The sequence below is a fragment of the Lemur catta genome, chromosome 8 (genome assembly GCF_020740605.2).
Source record: "Lemur catta isolate mLemCat1 chromosome 8, mLemCat1.pri, whole genome shotgun sequence".
In the NCBI taxonomy this organism is placed as follows: Eukaryota; Metazoa; Chordata; class Mammalia; order Primates; family Lemuridae; genus Lemur; species Lemur catta.
In genome coordinates, this window is record NC_059135.1 from 17,832,735 (window position 1) to 17,855,641 (window position 22,907).

The 22,907-nt window shown below is 57.0% G+C and overlaps 1 protein-coding gene across 5 annotated transcripts in view; it reads left to right on the forward strand.

The window, feature by feature from the left end:
• The window catches only part of TNS1 (tensin 1), a 165,411-nt gene that overhangs the window by 135,570 nt on the left and 6,934 nt on the right, over window positions 1-22,907 (forward strand). For 3 of the 5 annotated variants that reach the window (XM_045560112.1, XM_045560111.1, XM_045560109.1), the window contains 11 exons: window positions 73-269; window positions 1,253-1,328; window positions 4,721-4,813; window positions 5,702-5,725; window positions 6,180-6,218; window positions 12,964-13,162; window positions 15,684-16,753; window positions 19,495-19,581; window positions 20,340-20,471; window positions 20,832-20,924; window positions 21,688-21,765. In XM_045560112.1, the coding sequence (XP_045416068.1) occupies window positions 73-269; window positions 1,253-1,328; window positions 4,721-4,813; window positions 5,702-5,725; window positions 6,180-6,218; window positions 12,964-13,162; window positions 15,684-16,753; window positions 19,495-19,581; window positions 20,340-20,471; window positions 20,832-20,924; window positions 21,688-21,765 (2,088 nt within the window). The remainder of the gene's footprint in view (window positions 1-72; window positions 270-1,252; window positions 1,329-4,720; window positions 4,814-5,701; window positions 5,726-6,179; window positions 6,219-12,963; window positions 13,163-15,683; window positions 16,754-19,494; window positions 19,582-20,339; window positions 20,472-20,831; window positions 20,925-21,687; window positions 21,766-22,907) is intronic. The other 2 variants (XM_045560110.1, XM_045560114.1) reach the window with 2 other exon arrangements.

Below are 22,907 nucleotides of genomic sequence, written 5' to 3' on the forward strand. Positions count from 1 at the left end.
TGGGAGGATTGGGCTAGACCGGTCATTTCTTGCACAAATGCTCATTGCCTTCCATGCCCTGATTCCTCCCAGGGGTGCAGGCTCGGGAGAAGCAGCCCGTAGAACCCCCAGCCCCTCTCCGGAGACGGGCTGCCAGTGATGGACAGTATGAGAACCAGTCTCCGGAAGCCACATCCCCCCGTAGCCCCGGGGTTCGCTCTCCCGTCCAGTGCGTCTCCCCCGAGCTGGCTCTTACCATCGCCCTCAATCCTGGAGGGCGGCCCAAGGAGGTGAGTCCGTGAGCTGTGTCCTAGGGCCACAGAGGGTAGGGGAGCCCACCTTACATCTCCAGGAACCTGATGGCCACCTTGGCACTGACCTATCGATAGAGTCAGTAATTCGTCCCTCCCTGCATTCTCACCCAAGTCTCTTCTCCGGCATGTGGACACTTCCTTCCTTAAATAGCTTCATGCCCCCGGTTCTTACATTAATACTGAGATCGAAGTTCCCTTCTTGATTCCAAAAGAGAGTCCCTTAATAGGGTGGTAAGGATCTGGGCTGATGCAGGTGACCACAGTCTTCAACCTCTAAACCAGATCATATAGACTGACAAATATGTTTTTGAGACCTTTCCAAATAGGAGTTTTCTTGAGAGATTTCATTTTTATGCCAAAGTGTTTGCATTTCTGAGACATTTCAGCAGTTGCAGGCAGTGGGTCTCAAACTTCAGTATGCATAACAGCCATCAGTGAAATTGTTGAACCTATAGGTTCCCAGATCTACCTCCAGAGAGTCCAGCATGGTAGATCTGGACCAGGACCCAGGAATCTGCATTTTAAATGTGTACCCTGGAAGATTCAGATGCAGGTCACAGCCTATGAGATAGTGTACTGTCTTATAAAATCCAGGCTAAAGAGTCATTCTGCGTATAAATGGCTTTTGGACATCTGTCTTCTCCTGCCTTCTGGCAGGACCCCAGTTCCCTGCCCCTAGACCCCGTTCTCTTTGGTCCTGTTCTGAATATTGCCAAGGTAGGTGCTCCTGAATGCTGCCCATGCTCGACCATGGCCTTGCAAACAGCCACTGCCCTACTCTCGCAACTGCAAGGGGTTGCTGGGGCCGTAAAGGGCGGGATCTCCCTTTGACCTCTGCACTTACCTGAGCAGTAGTGGGGAGTCAGGCCATAGACGGGGTTTGTGGACTGGTTAACTCGCTGTCCTCCTGCCCCGAGTTGTCTGAAGGTCCCCCTTTTCCTCGCTTGTGTTCCCTGCAGCCCCATCTGCACAGCTACAAGGAGGCCTTTGAGGAGATGGAGGGAACCGCCCCGAGCAGCCCGCCGCCCAGCGGGGGTAAGAGTCCCTGCTAGCTTCTCTTCCGTGTGTCCCCCAGCCCCTCATCTCGGCCTTGCCTCGGGGAGAGCCCAGGCTTGGGGGTGGCGGAGTGTGCCAACAAAGTGGGGTGGGGCCAGGATTTGTGGCTTCTCACCCTGTGGCTCATTCCACACCCCCTTCTCTTCCATTGCCTGTGGCCACCCTCTTCTCGGGCATTGATCGCACACATCTGAGCATGCCAGGTCTTGTGATCCAGACTGACTGACTCTGGGACCTGGGCTTGTTCAGGGTCTTTTTACCTTCTGCACTCAAAAGACCCCATCCTCACATGACTCTTTGTGACTTGACTTTGACCTTGTTTCTGATCCCCATTTCTGTCTGCATCCCGGAACCTCTTCCGTTTCAGGCAAGCTAGGGAAGAAAGAAGGAGAGAAAGGCCCAGGACCCCTGGGCTGCAGAGCCCCCATTTTGTCCATCCTTGGCCTCCAGGTGGGGGCATTTAGTCTGTAGCCCCCAGCACACTTGCTGGGGAGGCAAATCCCCAAAGGACAGAGACATGTCCCCCCAAAGAGGAGACCTGAATGATCCCGGGAGTGGGGGCAGTGTCCCTTTTACAGGAGGAGAGACGTGAAGAGGAGCTGGAGGAGGTGGTTGTGGGGAATGAAGTGAGGGAGAAATACCAACCATGGGGGACTTGGGGTCCCCAGGGGAGGCCCGGACAGCATAGAGGGAGAGACAGGCGATGCTCAGGGTCATGCTGGCTGGGGGAGAAGGGGTGGGTGGGAGGGGAGAGCCAGGCCTGGCTGTGCATCCCCCTGGGAGCTGGCTGTCCTGTGCTGGAGAGGAATGTGGCCATGGTACCTGGCCCATGTGCCAGCAGAACTTGTATTGGTGCCACCCTGGGCACGAGGAGGCCGGCCCTGGGACTGGTCCGCAGCCCGTGGAAGCTGCGGCTCTGCCTACAGCAGCGCTGTCCAGAGGAAATATCATATGAGCACATTCGTCATTTAAAATTCCCTGGTAGCTGCATTAGGAAACATAACAGGGAACTGGTGAAATTAATTTTAATAATATTTTTATTAAATTCAAAATATTCTCATTTCAATGGGCAAACAAATCAATATAAAATATTGACTTATAATTTTTTAAAAATGTACAGAGACTGGTGAGATTAATTTTCATGTTTTATTTAACTCCAGCCTAAAATATTATCATTTCAACACGTAATCAGTATAAAACGTGTTGAGCTATCCTGCATTCTCTTTCATGGTCAGTCTTGGAAGTCGTGTGTGTGTCCCGCACAGACGGCACATCGCGGCCCTGCCGGCCCTGCTCCGGTGCAGCGGCCTGGCTGCCGTGCCAGGTAGCACAAGCCTAGAGCAGTCTGCTCGGGAGCTGGTCTGCGGCCTCTCGTGACTCGGTGAGACCTCTCTCCCAGGCCTTCCCCCGCCATCCCGACACCTGCTCCCACTCGCTGCCGGGTCCCAGCGGCCAAGGGTTGGACACCTCTGTCAGGGTGGGAAGCCATCTGCGCTGTGTGAGAACTGAGCTGTGCCTTCTTCTCTCCCCGCTTGGCCAGCCGTGGGTCCCTACGGGGAGAAGGACAAGTTAGAGGTTTCATAAATACACAGCGTTGGGGAGAGAAGACAGAAGGCGGAGAAATGCGAGGAATTTTTCTCTCAGGAAGCCGAAGGCTGGCTTGGCCTCTGTGCCGCCCACTCTGGTGCCTCAGGAGGGACAGGCTGCCTGGGAACTGGGGCAGCGAGGACCTCGGCAGCTGGAGGTGGTGGGGGAGAAAACCAGGAGAGACCCCAGCCCTCTCTCGTCCTCTCGCCCCTCCACCTCCTCTCACGGGCCCACCCGCACCTCTGCTGCACCCACTGGCTGGGCAGCACACTGCGGGCTGCGGCTGCTCCGCGGTGCTTCCATGAACAGAATCTGCTGAGGCTGGACACATTCTTTTACAATTAATTATGTTCAACTCTCCATTCATTTGACAAACATTAACAAGTGCTTGATAGGTGTCTATGAGCAAGACACCGTGTTAGGAAATGGGGGTGTGGAGGTGGCAGAAACTGAATCTGTGTGCATATGTGTGTGTGTTTAAGGAGGGAGGTCTAGACCTACCCTGCACCTGCAGGTATATGTTTGTGCGCATTTGTCCCTATGCCGTACTTGTCCATTGGACATCTAAGGACAGAGAGAGGGCGGAGCGCAGGGGTGGGCCACCCGTCTGGACCCCTGCACTGTCTCCCTGCTCCACTTGCATGTGGTTATGCACCTGCCCCTGCACAGGTGCGTTTTGTATGTTGCATCGAGAGGGTATTTTGTTGTTGTTGCTAGTTTCCTGTAGGTCTCACTGTCTTCTGGGAAAAGCAGGAGAGGCCAGGGAGGGGTGTGGAGCTGCTGGGTGGTTGCTGGGTGTCTGAGGGCCACAGTTAGGCTGTTGAGGCCCTTGGGAGGCAGGGAGTGTCCTCAGGGGCCACAGCCTGCCGGCTCCAGAGATCACTGTCAGGAGACACAGAGCTCATTTTCTACTTCACCTTGGGGGAGTGTTGGGAGACGTGGCAGCTGCCACCAAGACAGCTCGTGACTAGGCATAGCAGCCACCGTGTGGATCAGCTCAGAGTCTGGCCAGGTGCTTGGCTGATGGGAGAAAGCCCGACAGCCCTTTCTGACCTTGTGTGTTACGTGACACTTGTAACCCAGATGGGCAGCCTGGGAGGGGCCGGGCTTCGCACAGGGAATGGGTGCTCCTGGCCAAGGACTGCGGGCTCCTCCTCCTTCCAGAACACTGAGGTTTGAGGGGACAGAGCCCCACACGGAGTTGTCTCCTCCTGGGATTTGCAAGGGACACACAGAGCTGAGGGCCGGCCCCAGGTCTCAGGGTTGGCGCGGTCTGGCCCGCGATCTCCGTCTCCTGCCTCTGCCCTTCACAGGGTGTGTCATCCTGAGCCTCCAGTTTCTTTTGTTCTTTTCTGAGTCCATTAAGTGCAGGGTTTGAAAGGACTCTGTGCATGTGTGTGTTTGGGGGTTGGGGAAAGGGGCAGGAGGAGGGAAGAAAGAGTATGACGGAGACAGTCAGGGACGGTCTCGGAAACCTGCGTGTGTATCATATGCCGTGGCAATGCAAAGGGACGGTAGGGAGAAACCAAGGCCCTGGGGCAGAAATGATTCTCTCAAGGCTGAGGCCAGGGCCAGGACAAGGGCGCCATGGCCTCCTTCCCTTTCTCCTTTAAACTGCTGGAACGTGGAGGCCCCTGGAGACAGGACAGGGCAGTGGAGCCAAAGCGGCTTGGCACCATCTGCTGCCCAGCCCTCGCCAACCCGTGCCCTCGCATGGCGTGTCTGGCCCTCCTGCCCCAGCCTGCCTCTCACTCCCTGTGTCTCCCCTATTCTTTCTGACACAGTACGATCCCCGCCGGGTCTGGCCAAGACACCCCTGTCTGCTCTGGGCCTGAAACCCCACAATCCAGCGGACATCCTGCTGCACCCCACAGGCGGTGAGTGACTGGCTGGAGGGAGGTGGTCCTGGGCAGGGGCCGGGGCCTTGGGGTCTGGTCAGCAGGGGGCTTTGTGCCCATAGGAGCTCAGGCCCGGGTGGGGGCTCCCTGTGTAGTGGTTGGGGGTGACAGCCTTTGCAGCCCTCCTTTCCTTTGATTGGTGGGGTCTGCGCCTCTCCCAGCCTCCTCTGACTCAGAGACGTGGAGGCCTGGCTCAGTGTCCTTGGATCAGTCAGGTCTCTGCTAGAAGCCTGGTGCCCCACATCCCTGGTGTCAGGCCCTTGTGTACACACACATGTGTGCACACACACGTACACACATGTGCATGCCCCTGCTGCTCCACGCCAGGGTCCTGCTTGCAGCCCAGCTGGCTCTGCCCTGAGCGTCCATGTGACATCAGAGCCCAGGCCCCTGGCATTCAGGAGTTCTCTGGTCTGCCTGTTTGGGCCCAGCAAACACTGCCTGAGAAACCCGTGACCGGGCAGCAGCCACCACTGTCTACGCCTCCCGGCCCTCTTGCCTGCGGAAGGACCTGCCTCTCCTGCACCTGTGCACATGGCGGCATCTTGCTCTGCTGCCGAGGACAGGAGCCCCAGCTCTGGGGGCTGGGGCAGGAGGAGGACTGGGGCACCGCTGCTGCTCAGCCTCCCTGCGGCCACACACGGTCCTGGTTATGAAGTGGAGGGCAGGGCCTTGTGCTCCTCCCGGTGGACACCACCCAGGCTCACAACTCCTACTCCTCCTTCCGATGGGGTGGCGGGGGAAGACAGAGGGAGTCCCTGAGCCCTTAGCTGCAGGTTGGAGCTGGCTGAACCCAGAAAGTTGCTCCCTAGGCTGGTTTTAGGGCTGAGTGGGGACTTTGGGGTCAATTTCACTTTTTTTCTTTAGTCACCAGAAGAGTGATCCAGCCAGGTAGGCAGGCAATGGCATGCACTGTGACCCACAAAGACACACTGCGGGACACAGCCTCCCACCTGGAGTGTCGGCATGGCCAGGGACACTGAGTCACTCGAGAGTTGGTTGAGGGGCTTGGGGGCTGCCTCTCACCAGCCAGCACACGCCTGCCTGAGGCTCGGCCCACGTGAGCCCTGGGCGCAGGGCTGGGAGAGGGTCGGGCTCCAGGGAGCCTGGGTCTCACCTGGGCACGCTGGACCTCGGCCCTGCACGTGGGCTCCTCTGTGGAGAGCCCAGCTCAGCCCAGCGTCACCCCGGCTTTGCCGCCTCCCTTTTCTCAGCAAATTCTCTTTCTCAAGAATAATCCCTGTTAATCAACCTCTCTCTCTCTTTCCTCTGCTCTTCCTCTCACCTTCAACACCTTCCTCTTTCCTGCCTCTCCTCTCCCACCTCTCTTCTCGCCTTCCCTCAGCGGAGGACGAGGGGAAGGTGGCGGTCCAGCCTCCCGAAGGTAAGTGCCAGCTGTCATGTGCTGCTTCCGCGGTCTGGGTCAGGGCACGGCTTTTCACGTGGAGCTTGAAAAGGCTGGCTCGGGCCACCCTGTTTCCTCACTGGGTCTCAGGTGACCAGGCACACAGACTTCCTGTCCCCAACCCCTGGCGCTGAGACAGCACCCTGGGCACGGCCTGAGTCCTGGGCAGGGAGCCGGTAGCCGCTGGGCACTGGTTTAGGCACAGCCAGCGTCCAGGCGCTAGTGCAGCACTACCTTGTGGGCAGAAACGCCCCTCCTGCTGCTCCCTCTCCCGGCACCATCTGTGCCTGCCTGCCTGGGGTGCCGCCACCCACAGAGGTAGACAGGGAGGGGCTCCCCTTCCCTTTCCCGGGGTGTGCGCCACAGGCGTATCTTGGAGTAGGGATTCTCAACCTCAGCACTTTGGCCTGAGTAACTCTGTGTGCCGCAGGATGTCTGGCAGTGTCCCTGGCTTCCACCTGCTAGATGGCAGTTATACTGAACCAGTCGTGACAACTGAAAATGCCTCCACCATTGCCAGTGTCCCTGGGGGGACAGTCGCCCCTGGGTCTAAGAGCCCCCATCTTGGAGCCACGATTTGCCCTCTTGAAGCCCCTGCCTGGCTTTATCTAACACAGAAAGTACCACATCTGTCTTTCCGGGATGTTGGACACAAAGTGGGGATTTCAGGAAACGTATGGACTCGCTCCCTACAAAAATGCAGCAGGACACCCATGCACGTAATTTTGAAAAACAGTTGCAAAGAGTTGGCCTGTCTGTGGATCCCAGCTTAACCCGTGGTTTAGATGAGCCCAGCATTGGGCACCGGGGAGGCAGAGAGGAGGTGACATCAGGTGGAAGGCCTTAAACACACGAGGAACAGAGCTCGATTGAGGACTCGGGGCAGCAGGTGAGACAGAGGGGTGCAGCCTGGGTAGCAGGCCAGTGTATGGCTCTGGGCACCAGTGTCCCCATCTCCACCAGGAGGGGTAGACGAAGTGGGAGCTGAGGTGTTCTGTGTTAGGTGTTCTGGTTTCTTTAAAGACTGGCTTTCTTAGGCCCACGTCTCAGTTTCCTTTGCACTCAGCACCTTGATCTTCCAACCCCCAAAGTGGGCACAGCCTGTGCCTCTCTAAATCTGACGTCACCCAGGTCAGATGATTGGGGCTTCCCAGAAGGCTCGGGCTGCTTCTACCCAGCCAGAGTTCGGGCAGCCACATCAGGCCACTTGGGGGTTTCAGAACAAGACAATTCCCAGCAGCAGCCCCCAGGACGGGTGGGTCACAGCATGCTCCCTCTGCTGGGAACCGCCCTCCTTGCTCCTCTGCAGCCTCATGCCGGGAAGGGGCTTTCTCCCAGGCTTGAAGCCAACTGCTGGTTCCCGACCCACCTGGCAGTGGGACTGGGAGCGGGGAGTCTAGAGTAGACGGGAGCCTGGAGCCACGTTCCTGTGCTTCCCACGCCAGACCGTGCAGTAGGCTCTCAGCTCTCCTCCAGGCTGGCTGACTTAAATAGCCTGGGGGGATCTTGAACACTGTCCAGTGGGAAGGTCCAAGCGGTAGAGTATCCCGCAGGCTGAGGCGCCCTGGTGATTGTCTCCCACTTTGGGGTGACTTCAGAGGTGCGGGCATGGATCGAACTGAGCTGAGATCTGCCAGTCTGGCCTCAGGAATGGCTCTTAGCTTACAGGGCCCCAAGTCCTCCAGCTGGAGCCACTGAGTTTGGAGGGGAAGGTTCTTAGGGATCAACTCAGCCACACCCATCTTTGTCGCAGATGTGGAGCTGAGGCCAGCGTTGTGGGTGGGGGTGGGGTGTCTGCCCAAGGTCACACTTGGGAGGCAAGGGAGCCAGACTGGAGTTACTGGGCTCTTGTCTCTTAGTCAAGTGGCTGTTTCAAAGCCCTTCTCCTGCCTCCAGGCACCGTGCCCTGGGATTCCAGCGTGGGAGGCAGAATGGAGTTGGAATCACTGCCCGTGGCCTGGTGATGGGGTCGGGGGCTGAGCAGGGACCAAGGCTGTGGGCACCAGTTCCATGTTTCCTGACTCATGTGTCCCTCCCGGGTCAGGCTAAAGCGCATTCTTTGCTGACCCTCTGAGTCTGTGCTCGACTTCCCTGCCGACACTTTGATGGGAAATACAGAAAAAGGTCTGTGAGGACAAGTGACCTGAGTCAGGATTATTCAGCTGGGGGGAAAGAAAAACTGGGGGTGGAGGGAAGGCTGCTCTGTCTAAGCCACTGTGCTAAATACTTTACATTCATCCATTCTTTTACTCATTGCTTCATTGCTTCAGGAAACATTTTGTGCACCTACTGTGTGCCAGGCACTATGCCAGACTCTGGGGAGGTACATGTGTGAGGCGGGTGGGGAGGAAGGAAATGCTAGCAGACATTTCAGTGTTAGTTAGAAGCGCTGAGCGGGGCAGAAACAGGGTGTCAGAGGAGGGGGGTGTGGTCCAGTCTGAAAGGGTTGAAACTCTGACTGTCGAGCTCCTGGATCTGGTACCCGGGGGTTACCGTAGTGTCTCTTCTCCCCAGCCCACGTCTCCCTTTTACTTAGGGTGGGCGGTCCCCTTCTCTGCAGGCCAAGAGCCTTTCCTGGGGGGCAGAAAAAGGGTGTGGACGAAGAGCTGACCGTGCACGGGGCTGGAGGAGGCTCGCAGCCTGCCGGGGCCAAGTCACCCTTGTGCTGCAGCTGCTCTCAGCCGCCAATAGCCACTTGGCACGGGTTTGGGCTCCTGGAATGTTCTCCATGAAGCACCCTCCCTGACCCCACCCTCCTGCCCTTCCTGACTCCCATTGCCTCTGGGTGCAGCTGCACCGGGATTGGAGGAGAGGAGGAAAACAGCGGGAGAGAGGGTGCCAGCAACGTATGGAGGGGCAGGAACGGGCATAGCAGGAGCTGGCCAGCAACAGTGGGGCTGGTTCTAAACACGGGCTGGGAATAGCAAGAACGAATTACTAATAGGAGGAACTTTCCCGTCTCTTCTCACTCGATCCTAGCTGGGCAGGTGGGTTGTCTCATTCCCACTTTACAGATGAGAAAACTGAGTCCCAGAAAGGCTCTAGTAAGGGAGAGAAGCGGGAGGCGGCCTGCAAGTAGAAGTATATTGCCTTGAGGTACAGAGGAGAGAAAAAGCCAAGGAGCAGACAGAAAAGGAAGCATTTTCTGAAAATCTGAGTCTGAAAACTTGCGAGAACCAATGTCTGGAGAGCAACACAGGAAATCAAACAATGTCCCGAAGGTCCTGACTGCTCTGGGTCCTGAGGAGCGGAGATTGGACGGAAGGTCTTCCCTCATTTCTAGCTGATCTGGGACTGGAGGGCCAGGCAGACCACCTGACGGAGGAAGAGGATGCAGTGGGAGGGGAGGAAGGAAGTGGGGGTCCAGGTGAGGGCAGGGCCAGGTGGCTGGGTCTGAGTGGTTTGGCTAGGCTGGCCACCCGGCATGCAAGGGCGCTTCCTGACATCGTGGTGGGAATGGATGCTGCTGCTTCTCTCTGGGTAAGCGGTCCTGTCCCCCCAAGTTCAGACTCCGAGTCCTTTGAGAACTCCTCTGGTATTCTGTGGTTTAGGAGCTGAAGGGTGTTGGGAAGGGGCCAATGGGACTGCTGCCATTAGACCTTGGCCCTCCTATAGCCGTCTCAGGGTTTCTCATATACTGTCCCTTCCGCCTTCTGTGCAAACTTACGCTCAGGCCCCGGGGCTTCGGCTCAGGTCACCGTGTTTAGGCGGGAACAGTTAGTGGCACCCAGCCTTGACTAATGGCAATTAGGCAAGGTGGGAGTCAGGTCCCAGGCTTGGCTGTGTCCTGACTGTGGGATGGGGTGTTGTGGCCCACCTTGTCTCAGTTTTACTGTTGCTAGAAGGGATACTTTTTTAAAGGGGTTGAGGATAGGGTAACACAAGCTGCTTAGCCAATGTATGAGTCAGGGTTCTGCTGGAAAACTGGTGGTTCATTCCAGTGGGGCAACCAAAGAGATTATTAAAAGGATTATTAAAAGGTCTAGACAGACCAGTGAGGGATTGTGACACACCTGTGTGCTCCTGGCAGAGTGGGGACCCACCTGCCACCAGGCCTAAAGGAACCAGGAGAGAGCTGGAGGGGGGGGGTGGCTATGAGCTGTGGCTAGAGGGGCAGGGGTGAGAGGTAAACCTTGACCTTCTCTCCTCCTTCCCTCTCACCTCCTGCCAGTCCCAAAGGCAAAAGCTATCCGGAGCTACCCAGCAAGGGGTACTGGGTGACGCAGTGGGTGACAGTTGACCCTCAGGGATGTAGATCAGGGTAGAGAGCGGATCAGCAGGACGTCCGTGGGTAGGAGAGGGGACACAGACCTTCCCAGTGTCATCCATGTAGGTTTCACCTTGACCTCCAGGGAATGAGAGGCATGAGTGGCCTCTGGCCTGCGGTGTCGTTTGCAAGTCTGTGAGTGAGGCACCCTCTCATGGTCCGTTCTCCCAAGCTGGGGTCCCACCCCAGGGCAAGGAGCCGGTTCCCCAAGACTAAAGACACAGGCTGAAGCTCTCGGTTCCCTGATCCTCAGATGTCATCTGTGCGTGGCCAAGGGCGGGTCTGGGCCAGACTGTCTGGGTTCCTAGGCCCCCTCTGCCGCTTGCTAGCTGTGGCCTGGGCAGGGTACTTACAACCCCAAAGCCTACTCTCCTCGTATAATTGTTTGTCCTTTTTATCATTACTAATAGCCATATGGAACTGGCTCTTCTTTGGCTGATGGGCTGGAGCACCAGGTAGAGCTGGCTCTGGGTGTCCCATGCGGCTGTGGGCCCCCTCTAGGCCACCCAGAGCCGGCACTGTGAGTCTGGAGACTGCGGTACTGGTGTCCACAGCCACTGACTGCTGTGTGTCCTGGAGCACATTGCTCCACCTCTCTGGGCTGAGGAGACAGGTTAGATCAGGGATGAGAAAGCTATGGCAGCTGGCCAAATCCCGCCCCCCCACCTCCTATTTTTGTAAAGAAAGTTTTGTTGCAACCCAGCCTTGCCCATTCACTGACCTGTCGTCTGTGTGCTTTCGTACCACGATGGCAGAGTTGTGTAGTTGTGACAGAGACAGTCTGACCCACCAAGCCTAAGATATTTACTATTAGGTCTTTATAAGGCATTGTCAGAGGATCTCCACATCGTCTTCTAGTGGCAGCAGGTCCTTGTGCACGGATGGCGCAGAAGCCGAGCCTTTGATGTGGATTTGGCCTGGGGCTTCTGCGAGGTGGGTGGTGGCCTGGGCTGGTGGAGGGAGGCTTCCTTCCGAGAAGGCCTTGGTGACTCTTCCCACGGGGACTCCAGCTTTGGGTGCTGAGGTGGCTGTTTCTACATCACCCTGTCCCCGGAACCGACTGTCCCATACCTGCCCCTTCGCAGAAGTTCTGCCCCAACCCCATCCATGGTCGCTGCTGTTGGTTGGAGACTGGCGGGCTCTGGCTGGAGCTGTACACAGACCCCACCACAGCCCCCAGGACCTGCTCCTTAAAGGGCCCTGGGCTGAAGGACTGTCCTCTCCCGGCACCCAGGGTGGCCTCTGGACCCGGGTGTAGTATGTCAGGCCTGGGGGCCACCTCAGAGGGCCACACCCAGGACGCTGTGTTTCTATGCAGTGAGGGCCCGTGACTAGGCAGCTTCCAAATTAAGCTTTTCTTTGGGGTAAGGGGAGGGAGGTTTCCTTCTAGCTGGCTAGACCCTGGGCCTCTCACCCTGAGGGGCCTGGAGGAGGGGGCTCTTCTCCACCTCAGCGACCCTCACAGTCGCAGCCTCCTCCCCAGGGCTGCACGGACTCTGGGCCCTGCTGGATGAGACAGGGACAGTGCCAGGTTTGGCGGTGGCAGGAATGTCATCTCTCTCCAGTCAAGTGCCCTGCAGCCGCTTCCTGTTTAATACAGAGTTAGTTTGGGGCCGGCCTCAGCGGCCGTGGGGCAGTCGGGCACTCTGAGTCCTGGCCGAGCCTCTGGGCCTCCATGTCCTCATCTGTAAGATGGCCTTTCTGGCACTTGCCCCACCCCACCAGGCTGTTCTGGACACCAGGTGGGGTGATGGGTGCAAAGGTTGTCTGTGGCCTGCTCAGTGCTACGGAAACGCCGGAGGTGGGTGATGGAACGTCTGGCTCTGCATAGGGACGTGTCCCCTGCCGTGGGTCTCCGGGGGATGCCGAGTGTGTCTGGCAGAGGTGGGTGGGTGTGTCTTGGCATTGAAGGGGCCAGAGAGTGCGAGGTGGCCCTGCTGGCTGTGACTCACCACACAGGCCTGTTGCCAGGTGCACAAGCCCGTCTCTGGATTCTGGGCCCGTGTGAACCCTGGTGCCAACCTGAGATATGGGCAAGGTGGGGCCGGAGCTCTGGGCCCACTGTCAAGCGCCAGCCTTGAGCAAGTGCCTGGGGAACCTAGAAGGGCCTGGGGGTCGCACAGTGTGGTCATCGAAGGAAGGGAACAGCTAAAGGGGATGCACCTGTGGACAGACAGCCTCGTTCTTGGAGGGAAGATTCCCCCAAGGCCCTGTTCAGAGGCAGAGCCTGGGGTCCGTTTTGAGGAAGCCCCTCTGAGCAAGGCCCTGGTTACAAGTTGCTGTGGGGCACGGTGGGTACCGGAGGCGGGAGCCCCAGGAAGGAGCTCTCTGAGTCCTCTGGGGACCGTTCCTGTGCTCCTTCCCCAGCTGGACGGTGTTCCCCGGGCAGGTCGGGAGGCGTCGCACCGCACCCCTGCGCACCTGTGCTCAGAGTCTCCGTGCCCTTGCCCCTTCCAGAGCCCCGGAGCTATGTCGAGTCTGTGGCGCGGACAGCGGTGTCTGGACCCCGAGCTCAGGACCCTGAGCCCAAGAGCTTCAGTGCACCAGCTGCCCAGGCCTATGGCCACGAGACACCCCTGAGGAACGGGACCCTGGGTGGCTCCTTCGTCTCCCCCAGCCCCCTGTCCACCAGCAGCCCCATCCTCAGCGCTGACAGGTAAGCCAGGAGGGGGCAGCGGGCAGGGGGTGAGAATCCAGGGCTGGGATGGGGTGGGTGAAGCCTCTTGGCTCTGCTGAGGGTGTGGGTGGGCAGAAATCACATGCCGATTGCCGCACCCTGCAAACCGCTCCATCAAGGCATGTTGAGAGGGCATCCTCTGAGTGCTGCATCGTGTGTGGGGAGCCCGGGATGAGTGAGCATAATTCCCAGGATGCTTTCAATTCCACCACCCAAAACTATGCAGGAAGGAATGAGTGGTACCAAGGTGAATGTGGCAGACTCCTCCCAAATTGAAAATCTACCGATAGTAATGACGAGTACATAAGTGGGCACTTCTGGGCCGCCAGGCACTTTGCTAAGTGCTTCATACAGTCACTCAATCCTTGCAGCAATGCTAGGAGATGAGCACTATTGTCGTTCCCACTTTTCAGAAGAGGAAACTGAGGCACAGAGGTGACACAGCTTTCTCACCACTAGCAGTAGCAGGGTTCAGACGGAGGCGTGCGGTTCCGGAGCCCACGTCTCTACCCTGGGCCCCAGGCCTGGGCTGCGGCCCCCGCCCGCCACACGATGAGAGTCATATGTGCCCAAAGTTCACCCATAAGTGAAGGGCTTGGAGCTCAGAGCAAGGGCCATTATTTCTGGCTATGGATGCAGAGGGGATTTGGAGGGCTGGAGGGATTTGTAGGGGGTCCAGAAGGACAGGTGGGATGTTGAGAGGGCATTCCGGAAGGACGGCCCAGCAGGGACAGAGGGCTGGGGTGTGGCTGTGTTGGGAGTGCGGGGCTGAGGACACGCAGCCTCCCAGTGAGGGGTGCCTTGGTGGGTGGGCAGCTGGCGTCCGTCTGTCCGAGTGCGTTGGACAGAGAGGAAGGCCCAGAGTTGGGCAGATAGTCCCTGCTGATAGGCTCAGAGGGAGGAGGACCCCATAATTGGGGCAGTGGGGGTGAAGGCTTTGTGACATGGGGAGGGGAAGACGACATAGGAGAGGGAGGTTGAGATTGGCTCTGGCAAGGCATTGAGTGCCAGGCAGGGGAGGAGGACCCGCTAGCCCCTAGGAGGGAAGACTCTGCCTGGACCATCCCCCACAGCCTGGGATGTCACAGGGCCTGCAAAGTCCCCAGCCAGGCCCCATGGGCGCAGCATTGACACCCCCCCAGGTGACAGTGGGGTGATAGCTCTGCTCATCCTGGCTCTGTCTCCCCTTCCTCAGAATCCAGTTTATTCTGAATCAGGGGGTAGGCTTCTGCTCTGGCCCCCTCTGACCTTCTCCCTGCCCGTGGCTCTTGCCTGGCCCAAGAGCACAGCCCCACCAAAACCTCATGTCACCCAGGGAACCCCGATGTATCCAACCTGGTGCAGCCGATGCGAAACTTCAGCCTGCAGCTCCAGGTTGGGCCCATTGGCTATGTGAAGACTCCGTCCCCGGAGGCGCCTGGTGCACAGCCTGCCTGCCACCTCCCTGCAGCTGCTGGTTTACACAAGGCCACTGTCAACCTTTGGGTCTCCTGCCCTATCATAGATGGATTGACATTTGGGCCTGGAAGGAGTCAGGGTCATCTAACCCAGCCCCCTAATTTTCCACATGGGAAAACATTAAGAAGCAGAATCCGGATTTCCCAACTCACTGGCCATTGCATTGTACTGCCACACTCCCATCTGTCACTTCCTATGGACTTGGACTTAACTTTACAGGGGAACCTTTGATTGTGGCTGTTACCTGAGAAATAGTCTTCTCTTAACTGAATTTTGTCGGAGTCTTAGAATTAGGAGTGATCTCTGAGCTCATCTAATCTAACCTCCCAGCAGAGGAAATTCCTTCCACAACATTCAGGCCAATAGATCTGTCAGCCTATGCTTAAATGCTCCTAATGACGGGAGTCTCATTACCATGAAAGGCAGCTTGCTCCATTGGTGGCCAGATCCAATGGCTGGAGACCAGACCTTATAGTGAACTGAAATCGTCTTATTTGAAATTTCCCCCTCACCTCCATGATTCCTTGTCTTTGCATTTTTGGAGCCACCCAGGAGTGAAAGCCCAATTTTAGCACTCTCAATGTTTAAGGGTGATGATATCACACCTGAGGAAACTGAGTCAAGGCAGGGCTACCCCCAGTGGGAGCAGGAGCGGGAAACTCCAGAGTTTCTGTGCTGCTGAAGGCTACCAAAGGACAGCCACTTTCAGTTTGGATAGGAGAGATCTCTTTGCTTTGATGTACGGGACTGGAGTCAGCATGGTGCAGTGGAGAAAGTGTGGGCTTTGGAATCACACGCGGCTGAGTTGAAACTCTGGTCTTTTATGAGCTGTGTGGTCCTGAGCCTACTGCCTAACCTTTCTGAGCCTCAGTTTTGTCTTCTGATGGTTCCATAAGGCAACGTACAGAAGCCCTGCCATTCTGCCGCACTGCCAGGGGAGCTATTCTTGCTGTTATTAGTGGTTGGAGGGAGAGCTGAGTGCCCCTGAGAATGCCCCCTTCACCACATGCCATCTGATGTTCCGCCTGCCCTCTCTCCCTAGCACTTCAGTGGGGAGCTTCCCATCCGGGGAGAGCAGCGACCAGGGTCCCCGGACGCCCACGCAGCCTCTGTTGGAGTCTGGCTTCCGCGCCGGCAGCCTGGGGCAGCCCAGCCCTTCAGCCCAGAGAAGCTACCAGAGCTCTTCTCCTCTCCCGACGGTGGGCAGCAGCTACAGCAGCCCCGACTACTCACTGCAGCAATTCAGCTCCTCTCCGGAAAGCCAGGCCCGGTCTCAGTTCAGTGTGGCTGGCGTCCACGCGGTGCCTGGGAGCCCTCAGGCACGCCACAGGACAGTGGGCACCAACACTCCCCCGAGTCCCGGCTTCGGCCGGCGGGCCATCAACCCTAGCATGGCTGCCCCCAGCAGTCCCAGTTTGAGCCACCGCCAGGTGATGGGTCCTCCAGGCACTGGTTTCCATGGTAACATGGTCTCCAGCCCCCAGAGCAGCACAGTGACCACTCCGGGGAGCCCCAGCCTAGGCCGGCACCCAGCGGGGGCCCACCAGGTTTCCAGCCTCCACGGCAGTGTGGCCACCACTCCGGGGAGTCCCAGCCTGGGCCGGCACCCTGGGGCCCACCAAGGCAACCTGGCCTCCGGTCTCCATGGCAACGCAATAGCCAGTCCTGGAAGCCCCAGCCTGGGCCGTCACCTGGGAGGGTCTGGATCTGTGGTTCCTGGCAGCCCCAGCTTGGACCGGCACGTGGCTTACGGTGGCTACACCACCCCCGAGGACCGGAGACCCACACTGTCCCGGCAGAGCAGTGCCTCCGGCTACCAGGCTCCTTCCACGCCCTCCTTCCCCGTCTCCCCGGCCTACTACCCTGGCCTGAGCAGCCCGGCCACCTCCCCGTCGCCAGACTCCGCAGCCTTCCGGCAAGGGAGCCCAACGCCGGCCTTGCCAGAGAAGCGGAGGATGTCCGTGGGAGACCGAGCGGGCAGCCTCCCCAACTACGCCACTATCAACGGGAAGGTGTCCTCGCCTGTCGCCAGTGGCATGTCCAGTCCCAGCGGGGGTAGCACTGTCTCCTTCTCCCACACTCTGCCCGACTTCTCCAAGTACTCCATGCCAGGTGGGCCTCTCCTCTTCCACTTCCATCTCTCCTGCTGACAGGTTAAATCCAAGAGTTAGGGTCCCTGTCCCCATCTCTGTTCTGACATTCCCTCGACAGACAACCTTGGGTGAATCACTGACCTCTGGCCTCAGTTTCCTTATCTGAATAACAGGAGCTGGAGGGTGTCCTCAGAATAAGTGAGCATGGTCGTGGGTGCTATGATGAGGATGTGCCTGCAGATGCGGGCGATGATGATGGAAATGCCAACAACAGTGAATGGTATTGCTGTCAGGACTCTCACCCCTATCGTAGCCACTGCCACTTGTTGAGCACATGCTGTGTGCCAGGCTCTGAGCTAAGTACTATCTCATTTAATCCTCACAGCCACCTGGTAAAGTGGCTATTATTATCCCTATCTGACACAGTGAGGCTTACAGAGGCTCTGCCGTTTGTTTGGTGTCATACAGTCAGTACACGGCAGAGCCAGGCTGCCAGTCCCAGCCCAGGCCGCCCCCAAACCAATGCTCCTGAAGCGTAAGTGGAGCTGTCATTATCACGTGTCTGTATCTTGAGGTTTGTGGTGATTTAGCATACCCCTGAAGACCTGCCTCCCAAGCCTGCACCTCCACACCTTTTGCCGCCCCCATGGTCCCACATCACTCGTCATAGACCTGGCGGCCAGGTGTGGCATGGCCAAGGCTGGGGGCTGGGCGTTCTCACCGGGGCTGTTTCTTTACACCTGGCTTCACTGAGGCCTGTGCAGGTTTGTGCAGTGCCTTGTTTACCCATCACCCAGACTGGGCATCTGTGCCTCTACTTAGAGAGCTCATCATCTAGACGCAAAGTCAAGGCTTCAGCTGATCTGCAGCTCCTGGGGCAAACCTCACAGCTGACTGAGTGCAGAGTGGCCCTGGGGCGCCCGTCAGTCGAGGTAGATTTAGCCTGGTTCAGGCAGCCCTGGATGAGCCCCAGCTACCCATATTCTCCCTGTGTCACTCCCGGTCCTGCCCTGAGCCCGCCAAGCCGGGACACCTAAAGTGACCCTGCACCCCCTGTTTCCTGCCGCCCACGGGGGACATCTGGTTCCCAGCCCCTCTCCTTGAAGGATGCAGAACTTCTAGTAGTTGGGACACTTCCTGTTTCCCACCATCTTCCCTGCTTAAAATAGCCTTTGGAGTCAACACAGGAAGGCACATGGGACTGCAGCCGCCTCTGACAGCTCGTTAAACAGGCCACAGCAGCAGCGGGGCCTGGGGCTGCGGAGCAGGGAGAAGCAGAGTTGCACGGCCCAGCTGCCTAACCCGGAGGCCTTCTCCAGCACACAGCTGCCGGGAAAGGAAGCCGACCTCTCCCCGAAGGTCCTGCAGACACAAATCCCAGAAGCCTAAAGGAGTGTAAATCACTAATTGAAATTAACTAAGCACTGGAGACCAGTCCGTGTCTCCTGTCTGCTCCCTTAAATGTACAGCGTCTTTAGCACAGGCTTCCGTCTCTGAAGACAGGAGAGGAAAATGTGGAATGAGAATATTCCTTTTTCCCTCTCCTCTTCTTCTTCCCCCAGCCACATTTCTTTTTCTTTTCTTTGGCGCGGGAAGATGAAGGAAGAGGGTGAGGGCTGCACGTGCTATGACCTAGACAGGAAGATAGGGCATAGCTGGCGCTGAGCTGGGTGCCACAGCCTCTTACCTGAGAAGGCTTCCCTGGTCACCGTGTGTGACTTGGGCAAGTCACTTCCCTTCTCTGAACCTCTCTTCATTTGTCTAATTGAGCAGCCGGGCTCTGGCCTGTCCAAGCTCCATCCAGAACCTAACGTTCTCTGACAGATTCCAAGGTCTGTGCACTGGGGGTGGGGGGCCTTGTCTGCCAGAGAAGCGGGGTGCGTGGCAACAGCAGATGGCCTCCGGGTTCTGGGCCAGCTGCCTCCCGTGTGTCCCAGGGTGGGAGTGAGTTTTTGCCCTACATGGTGCAGAACACAGGCTGTCCCTACGGGGACTGAGGAGGGGACTGGAGAGCAGGGAGCAGAAATGGATCTTTCTGCCTCATCTTCGTGGTGGTTGTGCTGAAATTAGGAAATTGAGCCTGAGGAGAAAAATTCTAGAAGGCAGGTGTCTTAGCCTGTGGGAGAGAAGCTGCAGGAAAGATTTAGTCGGAATCTTCTAGGCAAAAGGAGAGGTGGGGTGGTGGAAGGGCTCCCGGTGGGCTCTGCGTCACCAGGACAGTGGCTCGGCAAGGTTAGTGGGGCACCGCGGGTGGACCAGGAGGCCGCTCAGTGCCCCTTGCACTTGCTCCCACGCTGTTGGAGGAGACTGGCTTTCTATGTCAGTTTCCTGGGGCTGCCGTAACACGCCTGGTGGCTTAACACGACAGAAGTGTGTCCCTGCCCAGTTCTGGAGGCTGGCGGTCCAAAATCAAGGTGTTGGCAGGGGTGTTCCTTCCTCAGCCTCTTTCCTGGCTTGTCGTGGCTGTGGCAGTCCTTGGTGCCCCGTGGCCTGTAGACACATCACCCCAGTCTCTGCATCCTCACCTGGCTCTCCGCCGTGTGTCTCTGTTTCTTCTCCTCTTCTTAAAGGACACCAGTCGTATCGGATTAGGGCTCACCCTCATCCAGTGTGACCTCATCTTAATTTGTTCACATCCATGGAGACCCTGTTTCCAAATAAGGCCACATTTCCAGGCATGGGAGGTTAGGACTTTGATATATCATTTTTGGGGACACATTTCAACCCATAACACTTTCTTTTCCTCCCCTTCTCGTCTAGACAACAGCCCCGAGACACGGGCTAAAGTGAAATTTGTCCAGGACACTTCCAAGTATTGGTACAAGCCTGAGATCTCCAGGGAGCAGGGTGAGTGCTGTGCTCTGCGGGCCATCGGAGGCCCTGCACGTCTGCCCTGGGCAGGGGCTGAGGCAGACTCAGTCCTCCTTGCAGTAGGTCGTGGTCTCAGAGAGGGGCCGGGATGGAAGTCAGGCAGTGAGAAGGATTTTGCACGGTGAAGTGTGGGCCGGCAGAAGCAGTGGTTGTAAACGCTCCTTGAGAGGGTCCTTAAAAACAGCAAAGCCTTGGTTTTCCTGGGCAAACTAAAAGATCAGCCAAGATACTATGAAACCTCAGCTCTCTATCTGCGGGATGTGGGAGGTTTTTGCGTTGCACAGAGAAAAACAAAGCTGGGATTGTGGGACTGCACACGAGGCTCACCTCAGGCTCTCGAGGGAGGTGTGCGTGGGCGTGGGGCGGGCGCAGCACCGCGGCCGTGGCTCAGGTCGGGACACTGCCTGTTTGTGTTCATGAAGTGTCTTTGGAGCACGGCCACACCTGTTGGCTTACAGCCTGTCTGAGGCTGCTTCCTTTCCGCAGTGGCAGAGTGGGGTGGTTGTGACCGAGACCGCGTGGCCTGCAAGCCTGGAATGTTTACTCTCTGGCCATCTACGGAAAAAGGATGCCGGTCCTAGGACAGGAGGCCCCTTGGGAGCATTTGAATTCTAACTTTAAAGAATGTTGTCTCACCCAAGGCAGAATGACCTCCATAGCCCCGATGAGACGCAAGCGAGGCCCCTGCCACCAACTTCTCATTTTCTCTCCTCCCCTCGCCCCTCCCAATCCAGCTATCGCACTCCTCAAGGACCAGGAGCCAGGGGCCTTCATCATCCGTGACAGCCACTCCTTCCGAGGGGCCTACGGGCTGGCCATGAAGGTGTCTTCGCCCCCTCCGACCATCATGCAGCAGAATAAAAAAGGTAACCTCACCTCCCAGCACGGAGCTGAGGACAGGTGAGCTTTAGTGTCGAACCTGAGGTGCGGGGAGGCCCCGGGTGCTGAGCAGGACACTGCTGTCCTGGGACTCTTTGGAAGAGCATGTCTTGGGCTTGGTGACAGTTGGGGTCGGAGACCAGGGAAGCAGGACTGCGGGGCTGTGTTTCCTGAGGGTGAGGGAGGAGTGGGGGTCTCTCTATTCCACGGGGTTCTGGCCATGTTGCCTCTTCCACCCTTTCTCCCGCCCTGGCCCTGCACATTGGAGCAGTTATGAAGCAGTCTTGGAGGTGGCGGGAGGAAGCCATGAGAAGTGACCGGTCCTCGTTTCCTTCTCTTCATCCCAGGAGACATGACCCATGAGCTGGTGAGGCATTTCCTGATAGAGACCGGACCCAGGGGAGTCAAGCTGAAGGGGTGCCCCAACGAGCCGAACTTCGGTGAGCTGCCCCCGCCCCGCTCTACCTCTATAGCCTGGCCCAGTCTCTGCCCCGTCCTGGTGTCCTATGGGGGTCTGACCCTAAATTCCACCGTGGGCTCTGCCCATCCCCCTTGTCACAGACTCAGCAGAGAAAATAACAGTGGCGGTTTCCCTCCCTCTGTACTGTGGCTCCTTAACTCTGCCAAATTCCTTTCTGTATTTGTTTGTCCCGTCCAAGGAGATTAAGACTTATTATTATCATTGTAAGTGGAGTAACAATTAGAACAACAGCTGCCTTAATTGACCACCTACTATGTGAAAGTCACCGTCTCAGTGCCTTATACTGCTCTGGTCTCATAACAATCCCGTATGGTAGATGCCACTGTCCCCATTTTACACATAAAAACTGAGGTTTTTCGAAGTCAGACTTCACCCAAGAACACATAGATAAGTGACTGAGCTGGGATCTGATCCCACAACTCTCTGATACTTCTAATGCACTGCTCTGAGAGGGGCCCCAATAACTGGAGGGACTTAGGGGAGAGGTTAGGAGGAACTTTCTGCAAAGGCAAGTTGTTAGGTAACCTGTGACTGCTAGATGAGCCTTTGGAATCTTTTCCCTTGGATCTTGCTAAAAAAGAGGGGGTGAATTTTCTGCTTTGTAGGTGGATCGAGGGAGAGGTGACTATTACGTGTGGCAGGGTGGGAGTGGGGTTTCCTCACTGCCCTCCGAGGCCTCAGCTTCCAGGCGCACTCCCCTGACGCAGTCTCCCTCCCCGCAGGGTCCCTGTCTGCCCTGGTCTACCAGCACTCCATCATCCCGCTGGCTCTGCCGTGCAAGCTGGTTATTCCAAACCGAGGTAGGGATGCGAGACTCCTGCTCACCAAGCACACCTTGCATGGGCATCCTTCGTGTCTCGGCCCTGCCCACCGCTCCGGAGCATGGCCCAGGGTTGGAGGATGTGGGTTATTTTGCCAATCTGGGGAAACTCAAAACCACTGTCTTTTTTTTTTCTATCAAAAAAAAAAAAAAAAAAGAAGAAGAAAAAGTTCATTAAAAGGCTGAACTCCAGGAACATACATAAGTTGACTTGCCAGATTGTTCTGGAAAATGCTCTGCAGCCTTCAAGAAATTCATACTGAATCCCCAGGCCAAGCCTCATCCCAGGGGAGGCATTAGAAGTCGGAGGCAATCAGGAGAGAGCCGAGTCCTGGAGGATGAGGCGGGCGTCAGTGGGAAGGGGAGGAGGAGGCAGGTGCAGGTGTTGAGGGTTGATGTGGACGGAGAGGAACGAGATCCGGGGACCTTTCAGAGGAGGAGGTGGCTGGGCTGCACGTGGCACGGGAGGGACAGGATGGGGCCCCTGTCCCTGGAGTTTCTCGTCTGTATGGCTGGGAGGGTGTGCCGTGACTGGGGGGACATAGAGCTGGGGAGGAGCAAGTCCTCTTTTGAATGTGAGAAATTAGAACAGGACCCAAGAGCATGATGACATACAGGACAGAATTTGAGTGAGACAGCAGGGCTGGTGCGGGAGAGTTCAGCGTCTCTCAGAGAGGTGTGTCGGCCCAGGAGGGTGGCGGATGAACGCCCAGAACTCCTCCTAGCTCAGACCTCTATTGCCCAGTCCCCAAGCACACAGGGGTCATGGTGCCTGGCCCTAGTGCAAGGTCTAGGCATTGGGAGCTGGTCTGCCTTCACCACCTTCTCTGTTCACTAAGCACCCGAAGCCCGAGGCTCTAGCCCTGGGACTCTGTCTAGTCTCTCTTAGAGCCCCTGGAGTTATGCCCACATGTAAAACCTCAGATACTATTTGACAATTTCTATTTACCCAATCTAATTCATTCAATTATTAATGATAATTGACTAATATTATTATTTTAAAAGTTCAAATACAACTTAAAGAGAATTATTAGCCACACAGATTTAGATACTAATTGAATAATATTTCTATGGGATTTACTATAGTAGTTCAGCAATTTAAAAAAACATTTGATATTTAAA